This window comes from Heterocephalus glaber, unplaced genomic scaffold (genome assembly GCF_053883595.1).
Source record: "Heterocephalus glaber isolate CG9 unplaced genomic scaffold, H.glaber_assembly_v1.0 deba00001457, whole genome shotgun sequence".
In the NCBI taxonomy this organism is placed as follows: Eukaryota; Metazoa; Chordata; class Mammalia; order Rodentia; family Bathyergidae; genus Heterocephalus; species Heterocephalus glaber.
The window spans coordinates 34,978,769-35,003,824 of record NW_028258305.1 but is presented as its reverse complement, the minus strand read 5'-3'; the positions used below and the strand labels follow the sequence as shown (position 1 = coordinate 35,003,824).

The window sequence follows — 25,056 nt, the reverse complement described above, 5'->3', positions numbered from 1 at the left end:
TGTACCAACCATAAGAAAGGATGGATAGAAGGGACAAGGGGATGGATCTCTTGCAATAGGGAAGAGGACCAAGGGAACCAGGATGAGGGATGAGGAAAAGGGAGAGAGGAAATAAAAAGAATAAAGGTATGCCATGTACAGGAACCTAATAACCTCAATTAATGCAAAATTATACACCATAACATGAGCTAAGATTAATAGTATCAATAAGAATGAAAAATGGGATCTGAGACTTGGAGGAGGGAGAGAAGGGGGGAGGGACTTTTAAAAAGATAGAAACAAGCTGTGGTATGTACACAGTTGTGGTGCTCCCTGAAGTGACTGTAAATGGCATGAACTACACTGAAAAAATAAATAAATGAGACCTATACGTAGGAGAAGGATCCTGGCTGAGGTCAGAGGTTTGGAATTCATCCCAAGGACTATGTCACTGAAGCTGACAGTCTGGGAAGGGCTGAGAGCACAGCCCCGAGCATGTGGCCATCCGGAGAGGCCCGAGCCCTGGCAGACAATCCACCCATGGGCTGCGAAAGGCCGGGGATGAGCCAGAGCGGCCAAATTAGAAAAAGAATAATATTAACATTCTGTTATTAAACACGGGAAGAGTGCTCAAGCCTGGGTACCCGCGAGACTTAGCGGTCCAGAGTGGCCAACCAGAAAATAATGGTCAGGTTTCAGTTGATCGGGGAAGCCTCTTCCCAGAGAGTTTCCCTGGTATCAGGAGGTGGGAGTGAGATTACAGGCCGTGCGTTAGACTCTTCCTACATCGCATTCGCCTAAGTACTTTGTCTGTGTTATTTTGTTCAATCTTCACAGTAACTGGGGGGCACATGCCAGTATTATTCGGGTCATACATAGCATTACTGTTATTTCTGTATAATAGATAAGCTGTATGGTTGGTCTGCTATATCCACAAGTTCTGCATTTTGGGGTTCAAGAAACCATAGATCAAAACTGTTCAAGAAAAGTGCATCTGTACTGAAATTGTTTGGGCTTTGATTTTTTTATGTCATTATTCTCTAAACCAGGGGGCAGAAGAGACCAGGAAAAATGGGAAAAGGGCCCTCGCCCCAAAAGCAGAAGGGACATTTGGAGTTAAGAAAATTAAGAAACTTTGATGTTAAACTTATATTTTGTAATTCAGAAGAAAGAAAGTCTAAATTGTACCCATTTCCTCTGTTAGATGATAACTCTCCTTGGAAACTAAGAGTAGAAAACATTTAGGGATACTGATCATGGCAATTGTAGCAATTGTTTCAGTTTGAAAACATTTCCTGAGAAAAGTAAATGTTTTCTCACAGAATTCAACATTTTGGCTGTTAAACCGTTTCCATCAAAACATTTTATTAATATGTAACATGTTTTTCTCAGTGTAAACACGATCATCTCAGACTAATTGGAGTGTGTCAAGTGCTTCTGTTTATCCATTAATATCTGGTGTTTGTCAGCCTGTGTTTTGTGTCTGATGCTACACATCTCTCTTACAGATATTGATGAATGTGTAAACAACACTGTATGTGACAGTCACGGGTTTTGTGACAATACAGCTGGCTCCTTCCGCTGCCTCTGTTATCAGGGCTTTCAAGCCCCGCAGGATGGGCAAGGGTGTGTGGGTGAGTTATTAGATTTTTCCCAACATGTTTCATGTCCCTTTTGGAAAGAAGTCAAACTCATCAACAGTAGGAGATTTTAAGCAGGAAATGTGGGCAAAATTTCATCGTAATTTGATGTTATCATATAATTTGAGATTGTACAAATTATATGTCCCGTGGCTTCTGAAATGGATAGGGATGTTAAGAAATATATAAGCATAACTCTAAATCTATTTGTGAAAGGACAGCTGTTTAAATTCTTAGCAGAGTGTGCAGGCTTCAAAGTCCCTCTCACACAAGAAATAGAGTCTGCTGTGTGGTATAGCTCGTCTGTCCTCACAATGTGTGGTACCTCCTGCAGCAGTGCATTTAAGGGAAAGCTTGGTAAGACTTCAGTTTCCAGGAATGACACCAGTAAAATGATGCTTTGGATTGTGCAACTGTATTTCTTCAGCCTGTTCTGGGATTGAGCAGACTGGAAAGAATCTTGAATGTCATCGGTTGTCCTAGAGCATTCTTCAACACATGCACACAGCGAAGAAGATATTTTGCATTTCATTTTGTAATTAGCTGTGATTTCTTCAAATCAAATTAATTACAAAACATCCTTGCAATTAGAGCAGTTTCATGGGAAATTGAAGAAATGGTATAAAGCTCAAGAGTTCACAGATAATATAAGGCCTTTTCTTTATTCTTCTTAAGAAAAATATTTGTGTTTATAACAAGGCAGATGGCACTGGAAAAAAGTCAATAGTTTTTTTGAAAATTTACAAGTAAAACACTAGTTCCATTGCCATCCAGATAAAACCGGAGAAAACAAAATCTGTTCAGAGGTTTGATGATAATATCATTTGAATAGTAACTGCTTGTCTGGGATTAATTATGAAATTTAGTTAATTCCCAGTCACAAAAAAAATGTTTATAAAGTAGTAATGTAGATTTGAGCATAAATACAAGCTAGTCAAAAACCAAAGAATAGTTTAAGACTTAGTCACAAGACATAGCTATTTAATAAACAGCTAAGACTATCCTAATCTCTATACCAACGCCTGCTCTACTGCCCTTCCCACCAAAATACAAGTGATTCAAATTGTCTGACGTTTGTTTATATTTTGACTAAAGAGCTCTGTGACTTGGCCCCTACTTATTTTCTTAGCCTCACAGCTCCCTTCCTCACCTTTTATATCCTAGCAACACTGGACTGCTTATGGTTACTTGTGTCGTGGGACAGTTAGTTGGTCATTATTCCCAACTTCTGCTGGAAATGTCCTCCCCATCTCCCCTTCCCCGAGCCTGGCTTCATCTCACTCATTCCTGAAGCGTAATGTCTGGTGCCACCTCCCATCTGTCCTTGCTCCTTTCCTTGCTCTCAAGCTGAGATGTTACTTTCCTCCTGCTCCCAGGGCACCGTCAGCAAATCCTAGCACAGTGCTTATAATCTCTGGGGGAATGACTTAATCATGAGTGTGCTGGCCTTCACCAAGGCCATAATCTCCATGCGATTGGCAATGTTCTCACTTTCCCTTTGGGTCTCTGTGTCTCCCCTCTCCCTCTCTCTCTGGGCTGGGCACAATCATTGATCTATCCTAGGTACTCAGTAAATTTTGTTTAGCTCTTAATTGTGGAGGTGTGAGATTTAGTTAGAGTATTGCTGACTCCACATGGCCCCGAGCTTCTGCTTGGGGTTCAGTTCTAACCAGCCAGATGCGCACACCCACGCTTGTTGGCATCGCTGTGGGACATACAAAGCACCATCCTTAGAGAGGGGATGTTTGTTGTGATTTTGGCGAACTTGGCAAATGTTACTTTGTCTTTTCATTCTTTCAGAAATATTAACTGATGACTGGCGATGTAGCTCAGTCATAGAGCTCTTTCCTATAGTAAGGTCCTGGGTTCTATCCCCAGGATTGCAATAATAACAATAGCAATAAACCGAGCACCTATTAAATGCGCTTGATCACCCTGGGAGTTCACATGTCATAGATGAATCAGCCATGAGGCAAGGCTTTGGCTGTGCTGTGTCCTCTGCTTGGATTCTGCCTGCCACCTCTCATTATCGCCTACTCATCCCTCAGCTCTGGGCTCAAATACTAATCCCTGCACCAAAGGACCATTTCTCATGCTTCCATGGAGCTCTGTACTCTTTAATCCTAGTATTCGTTTAAGCCTGTGAATTTCCCTGACTTGATACACTGCGGGAAGGCAGGATTTGGGCCTGACTGTCATTGTTTCCCTACATATGGGACCAAATGGGCCTGGCCCATACAAGTAAGCTAGAAAAAACTTCTTGATTCAATGAATGCAGTCTATGGGAGAAATCTCAGTGGCTATGTAAATGAGCTGGGAAGTAGGAAGTTTCATGTGATGTTTACCTAAAATAGACAAATATGAACTGGCAAATGTATAAAGTCCACTTTTCTGTTCCACATTATAAGTGTCTGGACTGATTAAATATTCCAACTCTACTTTATATTACAGTATCATTTTTATAAGTGAAACCCAGCTTATTGGATTTATATGTTTATATACAAAGTGAAAGAGGGAAACTGAGGCAATTATCCCAGTAAGTCAAGCTCCATAAACTTTTTGTCCTATAAACTGGGTATAGCAGGTGAAAAATAAGGTGTTTCTCCTTAAAGGAGCTGGGTACTTGCTCAGAATTTCAGCTTTGTGTAAGACATCTCAGAGTGTGCTCATAAAAGCTAATGTTTGTACATGATTGGTGCTTAAGACCCAAGAGAGTTTCAGGTGACAAATCAACTACTTTGCTGACAGGACAGTCATTAATAAAACGTTTTAAGGAGAGAAAAAGTAAAAAGTACTATTAGGCAAGGTCAAATGTACAATTAACCTTTCTTTAGGGCTGTGTATTATACTTCCACAGTGTTGAATAAGTCACACATCAATGAGATGCCTTGACTGTATTTTAATTATATTTTTTAATATTTTAATTATACACACACACAAGAAAAACACTTAGCAAAATAGCAATTACAGTAGGGACAGCAACAGAATTTGAAAAGATACAGTGAAGGCAGTGATTAGTTATTGCTAATTTGGTTCACAGGAATGATTAATATACCTGATGAATATTTATAATGGTCTTGCCTTTACATCCCCAAATTCTAATTTATAAATATTGGGGCTGCTGGAAAACTGTATTTTCAAACACTTAAGTAAGTTTTTAAGTTTTTTTAAAATTTCAAAATTCTGTGGTTGCTGAAGTGCTCATGCTTCTATTTTTTCCTTAATTAAGAACCAAGAGTAGTAGCGAGCTGGTTCATTTATGACTTCACTATGTTGAAAAGTTGGGGAAGGCATAACTAGAAGTCAGAGGGCACATACTATGCTTCTGTAATTTCAGAGTGCTCCCTAAAACTAGCATTGGAATTCAGGACCTCTGCTTTACGTTTTCATGGTTCTCTCATACAGACCAAATGGTACAGCCTGCCCTCAGGGACCCCTTCCCTAAAAGAATCAAAAGGGTTGAGTTTCTCCCCAAGGATCACCTCATTTCCAGCAAACACTTCAGGCCTTGGCACAGCTGGTAAAATAAAAAGCTGTCAGGAACGAGGCACACGTCTCACTTGATCTGTGCTCCCTTTTCCAGATGTGAACGAATGTGAACTGCTCAGTGGCGTGTGTGGGGAAGCCTTCTGTGAAAACGTGGAGGGGTCCTTCCTGTGTGTGTGTGCTGACGAAAGCCAGGAGTACAGCCCCATGACGGGCCAGTGTCGCTCCCGGGCCTCTAGAGGTAAGTCCAAATGGTGACATGCAGGGATGGAGGGCTTCTCTCGGGAACTGGACCTACATGGGCTTGGGCTAACACTGAATGGAGTGAGAAACAGCCCAAAGTCCTGGCATAATCCTGCTTCTAGAAGCTTCCATGTTCTTCCTGTTACTGCCATATCAGTAGACATCAAATATGAGTGATGACTCTTTGGGCTAGGTAGCCTCTAATAAGCTTTCCAAGTCAGAGACACCATGAGTCTAGATCCAAAATGATGAGAACATTTGCTGGGGATCGCCTAAAACTTACAGAGCTATCAGCTAGGGTTTAATATAGCACTGTCTCATTAAATCATGTAATTCTCCTTTCTTCCCCCTTAGAGAAATATATATTTACACTTCTCTAAATTAAAAGCAACCTCTGAGGATCTACAAAGACTTCCACTTAGAATTCTTAAGGTGTTTTTCCAGAATCTGGCCTAGAGAGTTGCCAAGTTTGCATTCACTTAAAATTTGACTTAGGCTGCACAAATTAAAATGGAGAGCTAATGGTTTTCCAGATAAACCAATCAACTTCCAGATCACAAAGCACCCTTTTCATTTATGCTCTGTAGCTATAACTTGTATTTTAAGAAAAGCAAAAGACCAAGTGATGCTTTGAAAGCCAAATAAAATGAGACACAGACCATTTTACTTTCTGATTCTCAATCTTAGCCATGCTTCTATAATAACTTTCACTATTCCTCAATAGGGGACATTCATTCTGTATACCAGAACTATTTTTACAAGTCTGGAGACTAAAGTATAAAAATATTTTCATCCACACATTGCTTCTCATTTAATATAGAGAGGCAAGAGGTACAGAGTTAAATGAGCAGACAGTAATTCAAACACATGTGCAGAGGAAGAGGCAGGTTATTACTAAGGGACAACACTGTTCATTCATGGCAGTGGTCGCCATAATGATACATATGACATAAAAAAAGACTTTTTTTTGCCTTAGTTGTACCTATAATAGCAAAAATCACAACAGAAATCTGGTTGGCCTTAAGTAACTGCTGAAGTTAAGCAACTGCCTTTTCCTTATTTGCCCTTGGTTCCATAGAGTAACACCTCACCCAAAGGATTTTAAATGAATTAATTCATATATCATAATACTGTAGAGTCATTAATGATCTATATGGGATCAGGTAGCCATGATCATGCTAAGCGTACATGATATAATGTTACCTAAAAATATCCCAGTGATCATACTCTGGAGAGGGAATAAGGGTGAAATACAAAAAAGGATAATTGTAGGACATCATGGAAATTTAGTTTTTTTCCCTTTATTTTTCTTGTAATATCTTAAATGGGAAGACAGGCTGGGCATGGTGTCACATGCCTATAATCTCAGCACTCTGGAGGCTGAGGCAGGAGGATCACAAATTGTAACTTTAGTTACATGGAGCTCTAAGACTACCTATGATAGATGTCATTTTAAGCTATTCCCTGGTATTCTGCAACAAGGACCTTCTCTGTGACTTTATCAGAGCTAGTACTTGATCAGTTCTCTGAAGATGATTTCAACTGGAAATCATAAAAAGATAAATCCTTGAGATATTTAATTTTAACTTAAATCATAAAAGTATACATTCACTCAGCAGTCCTTGAAGAAGCGCCAAGGTCATTGTTTGAACGGCGGTCCACTCTTGGCATTCTGTGTGGCTTGTTGTATGTAAAGCTCACCTAGTATGCACTGCATACATTTTACAAAGCAGATGAGTGCAAAATACCCCAGATTTGTTTGGTTTTATACACTTGAATCATCTACACTTAATTTGGCAGCTTTTTTTTTTTGCCCTATCACCCTCATCTCGTCTTTCTAAAATACTTGCTTAGAAATATAACAGATCTTATATGCATGTTTGTTTTTATTGGTTTGCTTCCTATTTAATTAAATTGTGTAAGTACAACAATCAGCACACCTAGCATAGAGTGCAGGGAGCAAGCACAGTGGAGTCCCGGTCAGTATGCAGCTCGCCCCATGGAGAGGGGTGCAGACCTGTCTGAGCCCCCAGCTGGCTGTGAGCGTGCGGCCTTCTATGGGCATCAGCCAGGATGTTTCTCAGAAGCAAGAGGACATCTTTCACCCAGCAGGTTGGTCAGATGGAGAAAAGAGTTTGTACCATATCCCAGGCAAAGAATCTATCATTACACAGAACACAGTGTTTGGTACCAAGTTTAAACAAGTGTTCACCTAGGATTCACTAGGTGAATTTCACTATAGACATGATATACTCAGCCCACATTCTTATTCTTCCTGGAAAGTAGTTAGGAAGGGGAAGAGCAATTTGCAGTATAGCCTGTAATGTTTTTTCCAGTACCAGGGATCAAACTCAGGACCTTGCCCTTGCCAGGCAGGCACAGCGCCTCTGAGCTGCGTCCCCAGCTGCCTGTAACATTTGTACTCAGCCGTGTATAGTTTCCCCAGGACAATCCACATTGCAACAATGAGCAGTTACAGAAGCATCTCATGTCTCCTCACTCTGAGGACAGAACTGTGGCCCAGGGGATGGGACATCGGGAAAGCAGATTTCAGATGAGTATCCAAAAGGGCTTCCCAGTCACTAAACAAGAGCAGGCTGGCAGATATCTGTCTCATGAAGTAATGAGTGTTTCCCCTGGAGGTGTCTAAGAGGAAGTGGGGAGGCCGCTGACAGAAGGGCACCCATTTCCATCAGGATTTTGTCCCAGATAGCTTTTAAGGTACTTCTGAACTTTCATATCCTAGGGTTTTTATTTCTCAACTACTGTTTGGCTCCCAAATAATTTTTCTTTTCAGTCTAGTCTAATATTTTTCACTCCCTGGGCCTCTGGCCATTAATTTACATCGCTGTACATTACTTACTAAAAGCATCTGAAACAGAAATAACTAAAAAAAATGTCCATACCAGGCCATTCGTCACATTTAAGAGAGTATGGATATGAAATACAGTCTGATGCTTTTATTTCCTTAGTGCCTGTGATAATTGTTCAATAAAAACTTTATGTCTTTGGGCACTCTAAAGAAAGCAGTAAATATTTAGTCTTGGCAACTGTAGCCCTCAAACCTTACCCACAAAATGCTGTTCTCTTCCTTCATTGGTGAACAGAGGGGATTCAGTGGTAGAAACTGAATCTGATTTTTAAAACAGAAGGTTTGATGAAAAGAACAATGGAAAGATATATATGTTTTTAATGCAATCTAAGAAAAGCAAATAAATCAGAAATTATAAGGCATCTAGATTGGGGTAATTGTATCACAAAGTAAATGTTGGTTTCCACAACTATTTACTAGAGGGTTTCTTTACTAATTTTCTCTAATTCGTTTGAGAGCTTATTGTTGCATTGTGAGCTACATCCTGGACTTCAACATTTAGAAACCAGCTTAGTGGTTTTCCACCCTGGCTCCTTTATTTGTAGGTAAAGAGACTGAGGCCCACACTGAAGTTATAAATATTATTCTTGGGGTTAAACAGCTAATGAATGGCAGAACTGGTACAGGAACCCTACTTGGGGAATTTCCCACTTCATTATTTCTACTGCTCGGAGCTAAGGGCCCCCAGACACCAAATTCTTTGGAAATTTGACTTCCTTTTCACTGTTACTAAAGTAATACACATTTATCATAGAAGATGACAAATACAGAAATATATCAGAATAAAAATCTCCAGCGGTGTCATCGTCCAGGGATAATACCCCTGTCCCATGTTGACCTCCTACTCTTGGAAGGGACCCCGTATGTCACGTGTCTCCACAGGAGCATCTTTCATTTGCTCCTCAATACACTGGCATCAGGCCCTGACCCCTAAGTGAAAGTGCTTTCTCTTGGGTGGTGAGTGAGCTCACATGCTACAGCCACCCATCTTGTTGCAAACTCCATCCTCTGAAACATTTGATCGTGGCTTCTCTCTCCCTCTTCTCGTCCCTTTGACTGATTTCACAACATTACTTTTCCATGTGTCCTTGGACTGCTCCTGTTCTCTCTTTCCCAGGCTCTTCTGCTCTTGCACGTCCCTTCCAGTGACCCAGGGAGTTGCATACTTAACCCTCTTGTTACTCTGTGGGCTTCTCCTGGGACGCTGTGTCTGATTCTAAGTGCACCATCACTTAGCATGGCATTGCCTGCTCAGTATCTTCTGCCCCACTTGTTTCCTGAGTGCCACACTCCCGTTTCCAGCTGCCTGTTGGAGCTTTCTTCCAAGGGTGTTATTTAAGCATCTCTGGCTGACAGTTGCCCAAAACCAAATTAATTCCTGTTCCTTTCCATGTGTTCATGCATTAATTGTCAGGCATCAATATTGGAAATCCAGAAGTCATACTTTCAGGGTTTTTCCCCCTCTTGTCCAAGAATCCATCCAAGCCATCATCACATCCTGCCAGTCTCACCTTCAGATTTTCCCCCGCTCCATTACTGTTGCCTTCGGCCAGTCCTTCAGCGTCACCGGGACCACTGCGGTAGCTCCCTGACCTCTTGCCCTGCCTGTCATCAATTCTTGCTCCATACTTTTCCAGAGTTTATGTTATCCAAATAGATCTGGTTTTATATCCTTCTTTAATCTTTCAACTGCTTAATACTGCCTAGAGCAATAAGTCCAGATCCATCAGTGGGCAATGGGAGCCTTTGTGCTCTGCGATGTAAACAGCCTTTATAGAGCCATCTCCCACACCCCCAATATCTCCTGAGCCTTGCTCACATCTCCCCTGCAAATATTCATTCTTTCCCAAGACTGTGCTTTTGCCCCTGTTAACTCTTCTGTCCACCGTGCTTTCCCACAATCTTACTCACATCTTTTTAAAAGTCTGCAGCTGTTCCCGTGTTGTCAAGGCTTCGCCATGTCACCGAGGTCGAATTACTCGATTCTGCCTCTTGGCTCTCACAACACTTTGTTCACTGTGGAAGTTGTGTCTGTGTCACAGTTCTCTGCATCCCTGTGTAGCCCAGCTGGCTGCCTAGCACAGTGCCTGATAAACAGGAGACTCAGTGTGGCCACTGAATAAAACTCCCTATCTACGCTTGAGGTTGTATCCCTTCCATACCACTCCATCCTTTCCCAGCTAGTTCTGTAGAAAATGCATTTTTCATTTTATCAAAGACATACGAGAGGCACACCTAATGACAGACTTATTTATTTACACTTCTATGTAGGGAATAGTCCTGCTTGCTTTTGTTTTAGTTATAAGAGAAGTGAGAGAAAAAGCATTTCCCCGCTGTTGGGGACATGTTGTGCACCTCAGCCTCCTGGTTCTGAAACCGAACCTCAAATGGCATTCCTGTTCTTTTTCCTAGAGCGGTACACTATGGTCTTGTGTGTGTACCTACATTTTTAGACAGGAAACCACATATAACATCAGTCAACTGTTATATCTGGCAGAGTTGGGATTTTTTTAAATGTGTTTAGTTAACTTGTAAAATAAATTAACATTGAAAGAGTTTTTAAAAAATAATTTGATTAAAAAAAAACACCTTTGGTAGAAAAAAAATTCAAAGATGGTGAGACCACAGCATTTAGAATGTAAACATTGTAAAATGCCATAAAACTCCTGAGGCCTCACTGTGTGTTTATAGTGAATCTACACCATAAATGTAGGTGAGGTAGAAGAAAATATGCTCATTTATTTTTAAAAAATCATCAAGTTTCTTCCCACATCCAAAGATGATAATGAAAAAATTTTACTAATTACAAAACTTTTTATTTTTATAAAAAATTTCTGCTTGTTATATAATCTAAAATAATATCTGAGTTTTGGATAAAGGCTTGTTAATATTTTAATGAGTTAACATATCAAAGTGACAGCCTCAAACTAGATCCGTAAACTGTATTCTCAGTGCTGTGAGACACACCCGCACTGTTGCCCTGGACATGCGCTTTGGATCTTAGAATTTGCTACAGATGAGGTCTGGAGAGGAAGGGCTGGTACATTGCCTCTCACGCCCTTGAGAAGCTTTGCCTGCCCCTTCAGCATGGGCTCGAGATGCCCGTGTGTGCTGCGATTGAGGGCCAGGCTCACGTTGCTGAGAGGTCTGTTCACTCGTCTGCCTCTGCATGAGCATGTGGTCCTCGGTCCTCTCAGTGCACTGTTCTCCCTTCTCTTCGCAGTGCTGTTTTGTTTTCAGGAGTCCCATCTTTTGCCTGTTTCTGCCCATTTTTCTCCTCCCTACTTTTCCAGTTCCTGGTAACATCACCAACACTGTCTTTTGGCCCCTCCCCAGCCCACGCCTACCCCAGGCTCCCTTCTCTGTGAAGGTTTCACCAGCAAAGACAAAACTGCTCGTCAGAAAGTCCAAGTCCACTGGCAGGGCACCAAGGCCCTCTGTGCTCTCTAGAGTGACCCACTGTTCTAGTGTCCACTCCCCATTCTTACCCAAAGCCTTTACAAAAGCAAAACCAAAAAATGAGTTCATTCTGATGGGTATTTGTCACATACTTTTTAAGTACAACGCCCTGAGCTCCCCCCTGTACAGAGACTGATGCTGCCTTCTGCCCAGGCCCAGGTCAGAGATGCCTGTGTTGCTCTGAGCCCCGGCCTAGGGAGTACTGACCAGGCCCCCTCCTCGGTGCCCCACCCTCTCCTGACTCCCTGCGTGGACCACCTCTCCACTCACACTGCTCTGCCTACCTCCACTTAGTACAGTTGTACTTCTGACTCCTCCTCACCCTGCTCACACCTTCCTGGTTGACTTTCTTTCCCTCTTAATTTATCTTTCAAAAGCTTGCTTCCGATGTCACCTCTGCCAGGTGGCCCACCCCTTCCTTCCATGTTGTGGCTTAGGTCTGTGTGTCCAGGAGTGGCCTCTGTAGCCCAGACATGGACACTTTGCTTGCCTGAGCCCGCCCAGCTGAGCTTAGAAAGAACAGAAACTCAACAGTGAGGCTGTCTTGTTGTAAAGTGCCTTTACTCCCGTGCTTTTCTTTGTACACTTCACTTTGAGCTTTCCCATCTTTTCCATCTGAAATCTCCCCCTTTCTGTGGTCTTCCTTTTTACCTCCCTTCACATCCAGCCCCTTCCTATTGTTAGGGCCTCTGGGAACCCACCAAGGGCTTTATCCTGATTCCCATTTTAAATAACAAATCACCCATTTCCCTTCATTGTGAAAGTTCTTAAATGAGAAAACTCGTATATAATATATATATATATATATATATATATATATATATATATATATATATATGAATTTCTAAATTCTCTTCTGCATCCTCCTGAAATATCATCTAGGATTCTCTTTCTTGAAACGGCATGGGTGACATGAAACATTAGTTCCTGTTGAAATTTTAAAAATAAAGAGAATGAAGGTTCCTGCATAATTCTGTTGAAACTAACTTACTGAACATGACCACACTCGAGAGAGCTTAATAGATTGACCTGTCTTCACGATGTAGGTGGGTGTTTCTTGGGGAACAGCCCTGTCACCTCTTTGGGATGTCCCCTCTTGGTCACTGTAACAATCTTGACTGTGTCCCCAGGGTCTGGAGAGAATTAGCTCAGAAGTCCTTCAGAACACCCTGCAGGCAGAGTGGGAAGATGAAGATGAAGGCGCATTTAACTGAAAAAGTTTTGAATTTTCTCACCCTAACAGCAGTCTCTGTGAAATAGCATTACTCGGGGCAGAGTGAAACAGCCAGGGGTCCTGGGGGTGAGCACCTCACCCTCTTCAGTGAGCCTAGCCAGCGGGCAAGGAGCTCCCAGACAGGCTGTGTGCAGGTGCCACCTGCAGCTCCGGGTCCCTCCTCCCTGTTCTGAGCTCAGAGACTGCTCTCGCTGTATGTGGCCTGGTAGCTGACTCCACATCAGCTGGGCTCTTCTGCTGCTCTTTCCTCATTTTTCTCAAGGAGGAGAAACTCATGCTACTTGAGATGCTAAGGTGAGATGCCCTAAAGAAGGGTTTTGGGGAAAGCAGTGGACATAGGACATGGGGACCCATGCTCAGTTTTCACCTTCAGAAAGAGAACAAGTTACCTTGTCCAGCTATGTCATGTGTGTCACACTCTGTGTGTCACATGAAAAAGGCCTCCATAAAGTTCTTTCAGAAAAATACCAATGAGGGCAGTTAAGCATGTAGCTTAACTAGCATGCATGAGGCCCTGGGTTTGATCCCCAGCACCAAAAACAAAGAAAAATCCCTATGAAAAAAAAAGTGTGTAAAGTGTCCAGAAACTCACTTTTTTGTGCTATCACTGCTATACCCCTACGATTAAAATACATAAATTGATGTTTATACACTGATGTTAAACCAGCCTCTTCACACAAATGGAAAAATCCAATCTGAAAGAGATGGAGGAGAAATGATATGTTTCTTAGAAGTCTGGCATGACTAATCTTATTCATAAAATCTTTAAGAAAAAGAAAAGTCATGCTTTTTCATGCTAAGCACTTCCCATAACCATTGATTTGACCTTTTCAAATTATTTTCAATAGAAATTCTCAACCTCTGGCAGCAAGAATCTAAACCTATATAAATTCTTCAGAGAAATTACATCACAGATACATTTACTGATCAGTGTTTTAACCCAATGGAAAAATGCTCAAGGAAGTTAATTATTTAAAGGTTAGGCAGATAGGGAGATTGTAGTTTTTCCCAGAATGACCTTTGTGAACTTGTTTCTAAAAAAGAATTTGCAGCCCTTTCCAAGCACAGATGAGAGCCTGACTAACCCTCCATTTCAGCTGTGTAAACATTGACCCTTCCAGCAGTTTGGAAAGAAAATAAGAACAAAACTTGTAAAAACCAGTGTAAAAACCTGAATAATACAATTATATTATTGATTATTTCTCTTAAGAAATAATAGGTGTTTTCTTCCAAAGGAAAGGCAGAAAAACAAAGATAATTCTCTTAGTTTCTGTGATGTGAGTATAACAAAGATCATAACCATAAGACAGTATTTATATATATATAAAATATGTGTGTATATATAATTTCCCATACTTTGATTTAGAGAGAAGCCATGGTTTCTGATTCTCTGATTCTCTGTGAACACAGCAGTCCTCACTGAGGCCTCTACGACATAAAATTCCATTTTTTAATAAATACCAGACATACTTATAACTTTGTACATGAGGAAACAATTATTGATCCTTCTTTTAGCACAAACCATAAAGTAAACCTGAGTGGTAGAAGTCTGTGTTGCTTTCTTTATTTTCTTTTTTCTGAACACATTTATTAATAGCTAGCTGCATTTTTATGGCAGCCGAATAAAATAATTGAAGAGAATTAATAGTAATAAGCCCTCGGTGAATTTACAATTTTGAGGGGAAGTTTGACATTTTTCTATAGGGGTTTGTGTGATTGATTTAATCACAAAATTTTAAATAACCTGTTTTCTCAAATAATTCCATATCTAAGGTTTGGCGCCCCTCCTGGTGAAGATGGCTTCCGTTGGAGTGGGGAAAGCAAATATCTGTCCCATGCACACAAAACGTGAGCTAGATCAGATAAGGAAAGTGGCAGATTTGACCCAGTTTTGTACATGAAATGATTTAAAAACACTTCATAAATGGCTGCATAGAAATCAGCACTTTATTTTTTTTCCTAGATATTTGTTCGAAGTTTGAATTTGTCATCAGTTGTTAACATTAACTTTGAGTCCAAGCCAAAAATCTATCAAAGACAGAATGGGCTAGAATAAAATATGTGAAGGATCTTTGATATTCTCATTGATGCTTGTCTTTTGGGAGTATTACAAATTTAAAAGGTTTGTTTACTACTTTGCCTGTTTTTAATATTATAAGAAAGAGCAGTACCTTTTTTTCTTTTTACTGAATTTCATAAACTTTTATTTTTTGAATGGTTTTACAACTTAATTGAGTTTCCAGTCACTGGCACTCCCAGAAGAAATATATAAAAAGCTATTGTGAAAATAATTCATTAAATTTTCCTAATATAATGATCTACCTTCAGAAGAAGGTAATTTAGTCTTGACATTAAAGTCTCATCTTCGTCTTCACTGGCAAATGTTTTCCTTTTGTCCCTATAGTTTCTTTGGGTATAAGAATCTGGAAATCATAGAGTTCTAATGAAAACATTTCATTAGAATTGAGTAATTGTGATGGCATTATTCAGTTTCTTTAATACAGCATAAAATAAAAACTTAAATTTTAATCGGATCATGGGCAATAATTTAGACTAACATTTGGTAGAAAGGAAGTTAGACTACTCTCCAAGGGTAGCTACAAAATATTAATCAAAGACCTGTTCAAAGACAACAGATGTGTTCTAGTTTAGCCATTTGTATTATCTGAAAGTGGGTATGTTTTATTCTCATCGTTTGTATTTTTCCGTACCAGCTTGTTTGTGTTTTTTCATGAGATTGAGTCTTGTTAGAATACATTTTCCTCTAAAACATGCATGGGCTGGGACCAGAACCCAGACTTGGAATTCTACTCAGAGCTTAGCAGGTACACGTTATTTCATTCAAAGTCATATATTTACAGCAGTTTAAGTAGTTAGGTTTTCAAGCATGAAAGGTTATTTTGTGCTGTTGAGAAAAAATTGGGGACATGGTTGATTCAAGTAACCACTTAAGGGTTAAATATTACATGTGCCCCCAGATCTCTCCTCAAGTACTGGAGTAAAATTGTCATCTATTTAAGTAAGTGTTACAGCTCCACAAAGAATGGCCCTACGTTTGGCAAGAGAGCAGATATGGAAACTACTCTCAGCCAAATTTACAAGAATAAAGTAATTGGTTAACATAAAAGGAAATGGCTTTGACAGATTTACCCTCTTGGAGTGTGTTAGAAATCCACCAAAATTCACAACTCTCTTGAAGTGAAAGACTCTGACCCTGAAAGTGGGACACAGCTTTTTGTAAAGGCAGTGCCTGGACCCATCCCGTCACTGCTTTTCCCATTGTGTTCTCTACTCCGCGGTGCCTCAGGTACTTCGGAGGTGTCCATCCAACACTCGTTTTACTTTCTTCACTCTGTTCAGTTTTAGGTGTAGATCAGCCCAGAGAAGAAAAGAAAGAATGCTACTATAATCTCGACGATGCCAGTCTCTGTGATAATGTGTTGGCCCCCAATGTCACCAAGCAAGAATGCTGCTGCACGTCCGGTGCTGGGTGGGGAGATAACTGCGAGATTTTCCCTTGCCCCGTGCTGGGGACTGGTAAGAGCCACCCAAGAGTCACGGTGACACTTGTGTTTAGTTATGTGGTGTGCATTGGCAGCGCATGGCCTCAGTTTGGTTATCGCACTGGGGCCCTGCAGCGATGACATTCATAGCCTTGGTTGACTTCAGGCGACACTGCCTTGCAGTGAGTTTCGTTCAGGGCCGGGACTGTCATGCTTTCCCATGTCAACCTGAATTCTGAAACTTCCGTCCACCTGAGAGTGCACCGTTACAGTCAGGTTCTATATGTAATTGTGCCAGAAAGACAATTCAATTTGATTGCACTTGAAAATTAAGATCAATCTTTTTTGCTAACAATGACACAGGCTTCTCCATAAGCAGAGCTAGTATATTTAAGGTAGTATTTTGCTTTATGGGCTCTTACTAAACCTTTAAAATACTAGATATTATAGTACTGCAAAAAGTCATAATATGAAGTAAAACATGGGTGAACTAAGAGATTTTTTCAAAAACTTAAAGGTAAACTTATGACACTGATGTATTTCCACCTAACCTATAACTGTTTGCAGTCGTGCTGAATTTATCTGCCTCATATTGCATTAGTTATGAATCTGGGAAAGCAAAACTGAAATTAAAATATGCAGTCGGGGAAGATGTTAATTCTTTTCTTTTAAACTTATTTCTTTTTTTCTTTTTTTTTTCCGTTTTGGTTTTGTCTCTCCTAAAATCAGCTGAGTTCACGGAAATGTGTCCTAGAGGAAAAGGTTTTGTCCCCACTGGAGAATCCTCTTACAACATTGGTGGCAACATCTATAAAGGTCAGAATCAAGTGGAAATGAATTTGTAACAAATGCCAAACATTTGAGTCAAAGCTTGGCTTGGATTACACGGAGTTAGAGTTCTGTTGAGCCATGGAAACCGATTACAAAGCCCTTCATTCTACCGCAGAAGGAAGGAAAGTCTCTGTGGGCTCGAGTTATGGCTTGGATCAAAACACATAGGGCTATGTGACTTTGGCAAGAGAGGTCACTTAGCCTGCATTTCTGTCTCTTCATCTCTGAGATAGGAATAATGCTTCAAAGGTTACAGTGAGGACTAAGTGAGGTGTGTGTAAAACTACTGAGCACAGAAGTCTATTCTCACTAAATACTTAGGCATTTTGTTATACTGAGACATATTAGAAATCATAAATTATGACTATATAGATGCGACTGTCGTGATGTTTGTCATTATAGTCATCAACAAAGCTATGGTTCTTGCTTTTTTACAACTTACCTTACTACTGTATGTCTAGGAGCTTTTACTAATAGATTCATAATAACGAGGAATGGAAAAGAAAACAAAAGTAGATCTTTTATATATTTAATGCTACTATTGTATAATTCTAAAATCTGTGTACAACCACTTGATTTATGAACATTTTCTCATCAATCACTTTTAACATTTTCATGAGAGAGATATTATGACCTTTTACATACAAATATTTTTTTTTCCTTTTTGGTTTAATATTGAGAATTGATAAGTGGCTGGTAAAGAGACTATAAAAATATCTTTCTTGTCCATCCATTTTTTGAAAACTAGTGTTTAAATAATATGGAATAACTGAGTAGATGGATAAATATTCCATTTGTGTTTTTAACCATACATTTATGCTTTAGTCCAGCTGAATAACAAAAAGACCTGGTTTGTGATATGTATTGAATGGTTTTCAGATTCACAAATGTCACATTCTTTATTTTTGCAGGAATGCAGTTAAATTTCATATTATGGAAAAAAACCCAATTTCGTTATGAAGTCATCCTCTCTTTATATAAAATAAATTCCACTTCTCTCTACCTGTACGTGGCTGAAAGAAGCCTGGATTTAGGCCCAAACAGTCATAAGCTTTGTGGATGGCTCTGCCCTTTTCCATCTTTTAAATTTGAGCAGTCTGGGCCGGGCATTTAGCTCAGTGGTTTCGCCACCTGCTGCGCAACCCAAGTTCGATCCCCAGTACCAAAAAAAAAAAAAAAAATTGAGCAGTCTTCTGTGAGTCTCCAATTTTCAAAATGAATAGATGACTTCAGCTGCACAATGCTAGAAGTGATGCTGATAAAAGCCATAGATAACTTTTGAGCAGCTGCTTGTGCCAGAGCATGTACTGAGTCCTACATGTAGATTATCTCATTAATCCTTTCAAACTCCAGTTTATCACAGAGTAAATTGTGATGGGCAGTTCTGGGGGGTGTAATTCTGGGGGGCGGGCTGCCAACCCCTATAGCAAGTTGTGCCTTCACTGTCCTCTGTGTATTACTAAGAAAGTCTTTCATCAAGTTCTCTCAAACTCTTCTTGGCATCTTTGTACATCTCAACTAATGAATGGGCCAGGACATACATTTACAGAAAGGCACATTTCTTCAAGGTGTATTTGTTAGAGAATGTTTTTGGTGCCACTACGGAACCTGTAGATATTTTATTCATTATGAAGCAGTATCTGAGAAACCTTTACAGCCGGGTGTGGTAGCCCATGCCTGTAATTCCTGCACTCAGGAGGCTGAAATTGGAGGATTGAGAATTCCATGCCTGCCTGGGCTACATAGCAAATGCAGGGGTTACTTGTACTATATATTGAAATCCTATTTCAGAAAGGGAAAAGAAAAACATGATGATGATGGTGGTGGTGGTGGTGGTGATGAAAGAGGAGGAGGAGGAGACCATTGTCTTACTCCTTGCTGAGACAAAGTATCTGACACCCAGAAGTTAAAGGAGGAAAGGTATATAGTATACAGTATTTCAGCTCACAGTTTGTAGAGGTTTCAATCTATAGTTGGCTAGTTCCAAGGCAGGGAATGGAAGAGGGGCACCACAGAGGAGAAACAGTCCATGACAAAGCAGGCAGGAGATAGTGAAACAACAGGCAGCCTACCTGCCTACCCTTTTATCTCATCCAGGCTACTAGTCTTTTTGAATGGTGCCACCCAGGACTATGCTAATTCCAATCATGGACTAATTTAGCACCACACACCCTAGATCCAGCCAGCTCCAAAACACCCTACCTATGAGCATGTAAGGCTTTGGAGTAACCTCCAGCTACAAGCCATAACATTCATATTTACAAATATACCTTTTCTGATAATGTTGAGTTTGTTGCTTCACAGACAAACCACATCTGGTTATGTTTCTCCATCTGTCATGTAGGACTAATTTTAACAGTTTTATATTGCTGTGTCTGTAAGATTCTTTGGAATATAAATAACAATATTTAACTTGAAGCTCTATATTAATTTGCCTTCTCTTCTTGAGAAGATCAAAACTTCTTCTCTTTGTATTTTCTCAATCTTTCCCCCATAGATGCTGATGAATGCCTACTTTTTGGACAAGAAATCTGCAAAAATGGTTTCTGTTTGAACACCCAGCCTGGTTATGAATGCTACTGTAAGCAAGGGACATATTATGATCCTGTCAAATTGCAGTGTTTTGGTAAGCTTCAAGAGGACCTAGTATTGTGTGCTATGAAAATATACAGATGGAAAAAATAAGTAATGCTGTATACCAAAAACGATTTCTTTAAATCTAGATTGTGTGCTGAAGAGATTGGTGAAATGTTTTGTGGATATCTTTCTTGGCCAGGATTTAAGAAATAAAGCTCCCATCCTCCTATTTGAGTGGTTTTCAAACAAAGAGTTAATATTCAATATGGAATTATAATTCAGGTCGTTTGGTACAACTGAAGTGTTCCTTTGGTCTGTGGAGCCTCCTGTTTCATCACTCATATCATACAAGTCAAAGTCATTTTTAAATACTGCCACAGACTTCCATACTTAAGCAGAAAACCATATACACTAGGCAGGAAAGGAAATAATTTGAAAAGCATTGTTAAAAAGGCATTTTATCTTAAATTTCTAAGTGTATCCAATTCATAGATGTTCTCTTTCTATATTTAATATCAGTGGTGTCAAAGGTAGTGTTTTTCCAATTAGTACAACACATTTTTTAGAGTCTGAGGTGCTCTCTTTTGGAGGATGTGTAGGATCATTGAAATGTGGCAGCTCCTGGAATCTGTTAGCTTTGGTAATTGTATGAGGTATAACTGATGGTTGATTTTCTTTAATAATTTTTTTTTCTTAAGATATGGATGAATGTCAAGATCCCAGCAGTTGTATTGATGGCCAGTGTGTTAATACAGAAGGCTCTTACAACTGCTTCTGTACCCACCCGATGGTCCTGGATGCTTCAGAAAAAAGATGCATACGTCCCACTGAGTCAAATGGTATGTTCGGATGTGAGTGCAGACCCAGGTCCAGATAAATATCATAAATATCATCAGGCTTTCCTGTTGACTGAAATGTGAACGCTTGAACAATAGGAAAAAAAGAGTTCCTTGGGTATTTTGAAATAGATGAGATACGAAGAGAAATAGTAAGATGCATATGATTAAGATGTAGGAGATTTAATATCCTGAAACGTACTCATGAAAGGGACAACAGGGTGCATGCAGAGTGGTATAGAGCAAGTAGCAGAGCTGCTCTGTGCCTGAGGGTTCATCACACTTGACCTTCAGGGGCAGCTGAGGAAGGCGCAGGTTCAAAGAAGGAGAATCACTAGTCCTTGACTAGTGTGCGGGACATTGGTGAGGCTGGATGGAGCACGGGGTGCAGCTCAGCAAGATAGTAGAGCCCTGAATCCACTGATGGATCCCTGTTCATCTCGATGCCCTGGCATGGCATTAACAACTGGCACAGAATCACACTGAGGAGATTACTCTGGGTGAAGTCCATTGAAATGTGGAAAGGTTAGAATAGAATTGAGGGCTCTTGAATGAAGTGTCACTAATCTTGGGCTTTGGTAGATGAAATAAAGGATGCATCCAAAAAATGTTATATAGAAAGCAGTGGTAGGAGCTGACAGAGAAATAAGGGTGAAAAGTGAAGATAAGAATTCACAAGAAAGATAGTGCAGCCTCATTGTGTCATGATAGGAAGCTGTGGAGGAAGAGGTCCGGTTGGAAGGAACATGATGGGGAGGTTGAATTTCATCAGCTGGAATGACATACTCAGTTTTATCTATGGAAAGACCAGGCTGCATTCAGACTTTTCCTTGGAAGTCGCTCTTAGAAATAGGGATGGAAACTGTGAGACTCACTAGCTTCTACCACTGTGTTGAAATAGGAATAGCAGTGTGATTGTCACGGAACCATGTCTTTCCTTTAGAACAAATAGAAGAAACCGATGTGTACCAAGATCTGTGCTGGGAACATCTGAGTGATGAGTATGTGTGCAGCCGTCCTCTTGTGGGCAAGCAGACAACATACACCGAGTGCTGCTGTTTGTACGGAGAGGCCTGGGGCATGCAGTGTGCCCTCTGCCCCATGAAGGACTCAGGTGAGCCAGCATCCAGTTCCTTCTGCAGGAGGCCAGCGGGACAGGTTGTGCTCGCTGCCTTCGGAGCCCGACGTCTCTCTTATGTGTCTTTACTCCTTATATCTTATTTCCTTACAGGTGTAGGTGTGGGGGTGGGGGTGGGGAGGGAAGATCAAGATTGTATAAACATATGGTTTCTGGTTTGCCTCCAAGCCAGAACCTGTTATTAATTTTTGAAGCCATCATTCCATTTCCCTAAAGAATGATTAATGACCTGAAGAAACAACTCGGCTTAGGTCTTTAGAATTTATATTTCCTGATCCTTCATTTTTTCCCCTACATTCCTGACAGTTTCTAAATAGATCAAAAAGTACTCGATCAAAGAGAGTCATCATTGGTCAAGGAGAGATACTGATCAAGCATCCTTAATCCAAAAAGATAAGATTTTGGAGCATTTTATATTTGGAGAATAGAGAATGCTAATGCTTCAGAAAAAAGAGTCTATGCACATTTCTCAATTTCTGAAAGAATCTGAAGTCAGAAATACTTCTGGTCCCAAACATTTTGGGTAAGGGATATGTGTATAAGAAAGGGATTCAAACAAAAAGGAACAAAGTAGAAAATAAGTGGAAATGTAACTGCACAAATCTCTTTTCCTTTGAAGTTTTAGGTCAGGGGTTGAACCCTTGGTTACATGAAAAAAGTGAAGAAGGCTAAGGCTCCGGTTTTGTCCCATCTCCTGGAGATGAAGAATGACTAGAAGGTGCCAGCTTCAGGGTTCCTGGCTGGGCTACTTGGTGATCCACGGTTGTCCGCCAAAGGCTTCTCTCCTTAGCAGCTTAGAGACTTCTAATTTTAAAGGAAGGCAGTTGAAAGTATACCGTTTTGTAAAACTGACTTGTTAAAGCTAGAGGAAATGCATTAATTTTCAGTTAACTCAATTAGAATATTTCTTTCAAGCTAGTTAATAAATGAGATTTCTGGCTTAGGGGGAAAAAAAACCCCTTAAAACCACTGAGGCGTGAAAAAGGAAGTATGAAATACCACAAAAAGAAAATAGCTGAGAATAGAAAGCAGATACTTAAAGCACTAAAGGGCAGTGACAGCAGCCCAGACTTGCAAAGAGGACCCAGGTGGACTGAGTCAGCTGGCACGGTCCCGAGCCCCTGTGTGACCAGGAAGACAGCTCCACTCTGTATCATGTGTGAAATGGGCACGTCTGTCTCTGTCTCAGTGGGTTGTTATGAGGACATAGGAAGAGCAGGTTCTGATCACCAGCCTTGCTGTTGTCTTGGGCCCTGGAGGCAAATGCTGCAGGGAGAAAAAAGTGGAATCAGTAAAGAAGTGAGTGCAGTTGGGTGTGGTGGGGCATGCCTGTAATCCTACCAATGTGGGAGGCTGAGGCAGGAAGATCACAAACTCAAGACCAGCATGGGCAACTTAGTGAGACCCTGCCTCAGAATAACAAATAAAAAAGGGTAGGGCATGCAGCTCAATGCAAAGGAAAAAAATGTGAATGCATTGAGGCTTGAGTTGTCATACAATTCTCTAACACTTCAACTCTTGTTTTACTTATACAGCATTTTCACTGCTTAACTTTTCAAAATGAATAAAAATAGTCTAAGATGTTGTGTCCCATGCCACCTGCCTCAGCACAATTGAATTCTGCTCCTTAAAGATGTTCATTTTCAGTTTGATTTTAATTTTTCCTACACAGTAAGCATTGAGATATTGTAAGTCAGTATTTAAAACTGAAATCAGTATCGCTGATCTAAAGCACACTTCATTTTTGTTGTGCATCTCAACATCTCCAAAATTGGGAACATCTCATAATTGATGGCAACTAAAAATAGCCACAAGCCATTTTTGTTTTTACATTTTAACATCTACTGTATGAGGGTGCGTTATACAATCTGTGGCATCGTAGAGTTGATGAAAGATTGTCACTTTTACATCACCTCCCAGAATATTTTATGGATGCACCCTAATTTATTTAGTCACACCCCGTGCTGGCTGGTTGGGTTCCTCCACCAACCTTTCCCCGCAGTTCTGAAATTCTTGTTATAAACCGTGGTGTCGTGAGCCTCCTTGTGTGTACCTGAGGGAGTACTTTGGTAAGAAGATTCCTACAAATAAACCTACACATAAAGATACTGGGTTATTTACTATATTATTTCCCCAAAATATTGTAAAATTTTAAACTTACATTGGCAGTATCCAAAAATACCTCTGTTCTTTTAATCTTCTACCCATGGACAGTCTCAGTCTCTCACTTTTTTGCTTTGATTTGGGTTTTGGTGCTGGAGAATGAAGTGGGTCTTCCTGTATGCTAAGCAAAAACTCTACCACTGAGTTACCCCCCGGAGCCCCTGTAAAATAGTTTCTATCAGACTTGTATGCATTTCCATTGTTTCGAGGGAATTTGAGTATCTTTTCGTGTTTCTAGGTGATTTATATATTTTTTTGGTCAGTGATGTATACCCTCTGTCCATTTTTTATTGATTCTCTGTCTTATTTGTAGATGTTTTGTGCATATTCTGTTTACAGCACTGACCCTGGGTGATGGTGTACTTGAGGTTATGGAAACTCCTTTATGAAGGGGTTTGCATATATTTGCATTTTAGTCTCTAATCTGATCATGTGATAGTAAATGCTGCCTGTGACTCTGATAAACTAGTGCCTTTGATAAATTTAATTGGGATTTTTAAAAAATTCAACTAGCTGTCCTCAAATTTATGTTCAAATATAACTAAAATCCAAGGATCTTCTAAAATATTCAGTTACCTCATAGCATCTGAGCATGAGTTAAGGACTTTCAAATGCAGAAATTATTCTCAATCTAAAAATTTCTCCCCCAAACCATTGCCTCATAAATATTAATGGGCATATTAATTATCTAGGGCTCTTTTTAAAAAAAAAAATCACATTTCACCAAAAGAATATGTTGGAGAAAAGACATCCTCTTAACAAATGGTGCTAGGAAAACTATCTACTTGTAGAAGATTGAAATCAAACCTTATCTCAGACCCTGTATAAAAATACACTCAAAATGCATCAAAGAAAGACTTAGATATAAAACCTGAAACTTTGAAATTACTAAAAGAAAGTATAGGGGGCTGGGCATGGTGGCACATGCCTATAATCTCAGCACTTGGGAGACTGAGGCAGGAGGATTGTTCTTAGTTCAAGGCCAGGCTAAAGTACATGGGGAGATTTATCTCAAAAAAAAGAGGAAGAGGAAGAGGAAGAAAAGCAGAGCGGAAACAAAGCCATAGGCAAAGACTCCCTGAATAGGACTCCAAA

General features: G+C 40.2%; 1 protein-coding gene and 1 long non-coding RNA gene across 16 annotated transcripts in view; one reads left to right on the top strand and one right to left on the bottom strand.

Annotated features, from left to right (window-relative positions):
- The window catches only part of Ltbp1 (latent transforming growth factor beta binding protein 1), a 435,679-nt gene that overhangs the window by 388,829 nt on the left and 21,794 nt on the right, over positions 1–25,056 (top strand). For 10 of the 15 annotated variants that reach the window (XM_087216162.1, XM_087216160.1, XM_087216159.1 and 7 more), the window contains 7 exons: positions 1,488–1,613; positions 5,203–5,346; positions 16,274–16,450; positions 17,146–17,232; positions 19,745–19,873; positions 20,523–20,663; positions 21,604–21,774. In XM_087216162.1, coding sequence (XP_087072288.1) covers positions 1,488–1,613; positions 5,203–5,346; positions 16,274–16,450; positions 17,146–17,232; positions 19,745–19,873; positions 20,523–20,663; positions 21,604–21,774 — 975 coding nt within the window. Of the gene's footprint in view, positions 1–1,487; positions 1,614–5,202; positions 5,347–16,273; positions 16,451–17,145; positions 17,233–19,744; positions 19,874–20,522; positions 20,664–21,603; positions 21,775–22,417; positions 22,659–25,056 lie in introns of those variants that run through there. The other 5 variants (XM_013070166.3, XM_087216163.1, XM_004839279.3 and 2 more) reach the window with 2 other exon arrangements.
- LOC110347942 (uncharacterized) overlaps positions 22,912–25,056 on the bottom strand; it is a 98,673-nt gene continuing 96,528 nt past the window's right edge. The window contains exon 5 of the long non-coding RNA XR_002392871.2: positions 22,912–23,064. This is a non-coding gene — a long non-coding RNA (uncharacterized LOC110347942). The remainder of the gene's footprint in view (positions 23,065–25,056) is intronic.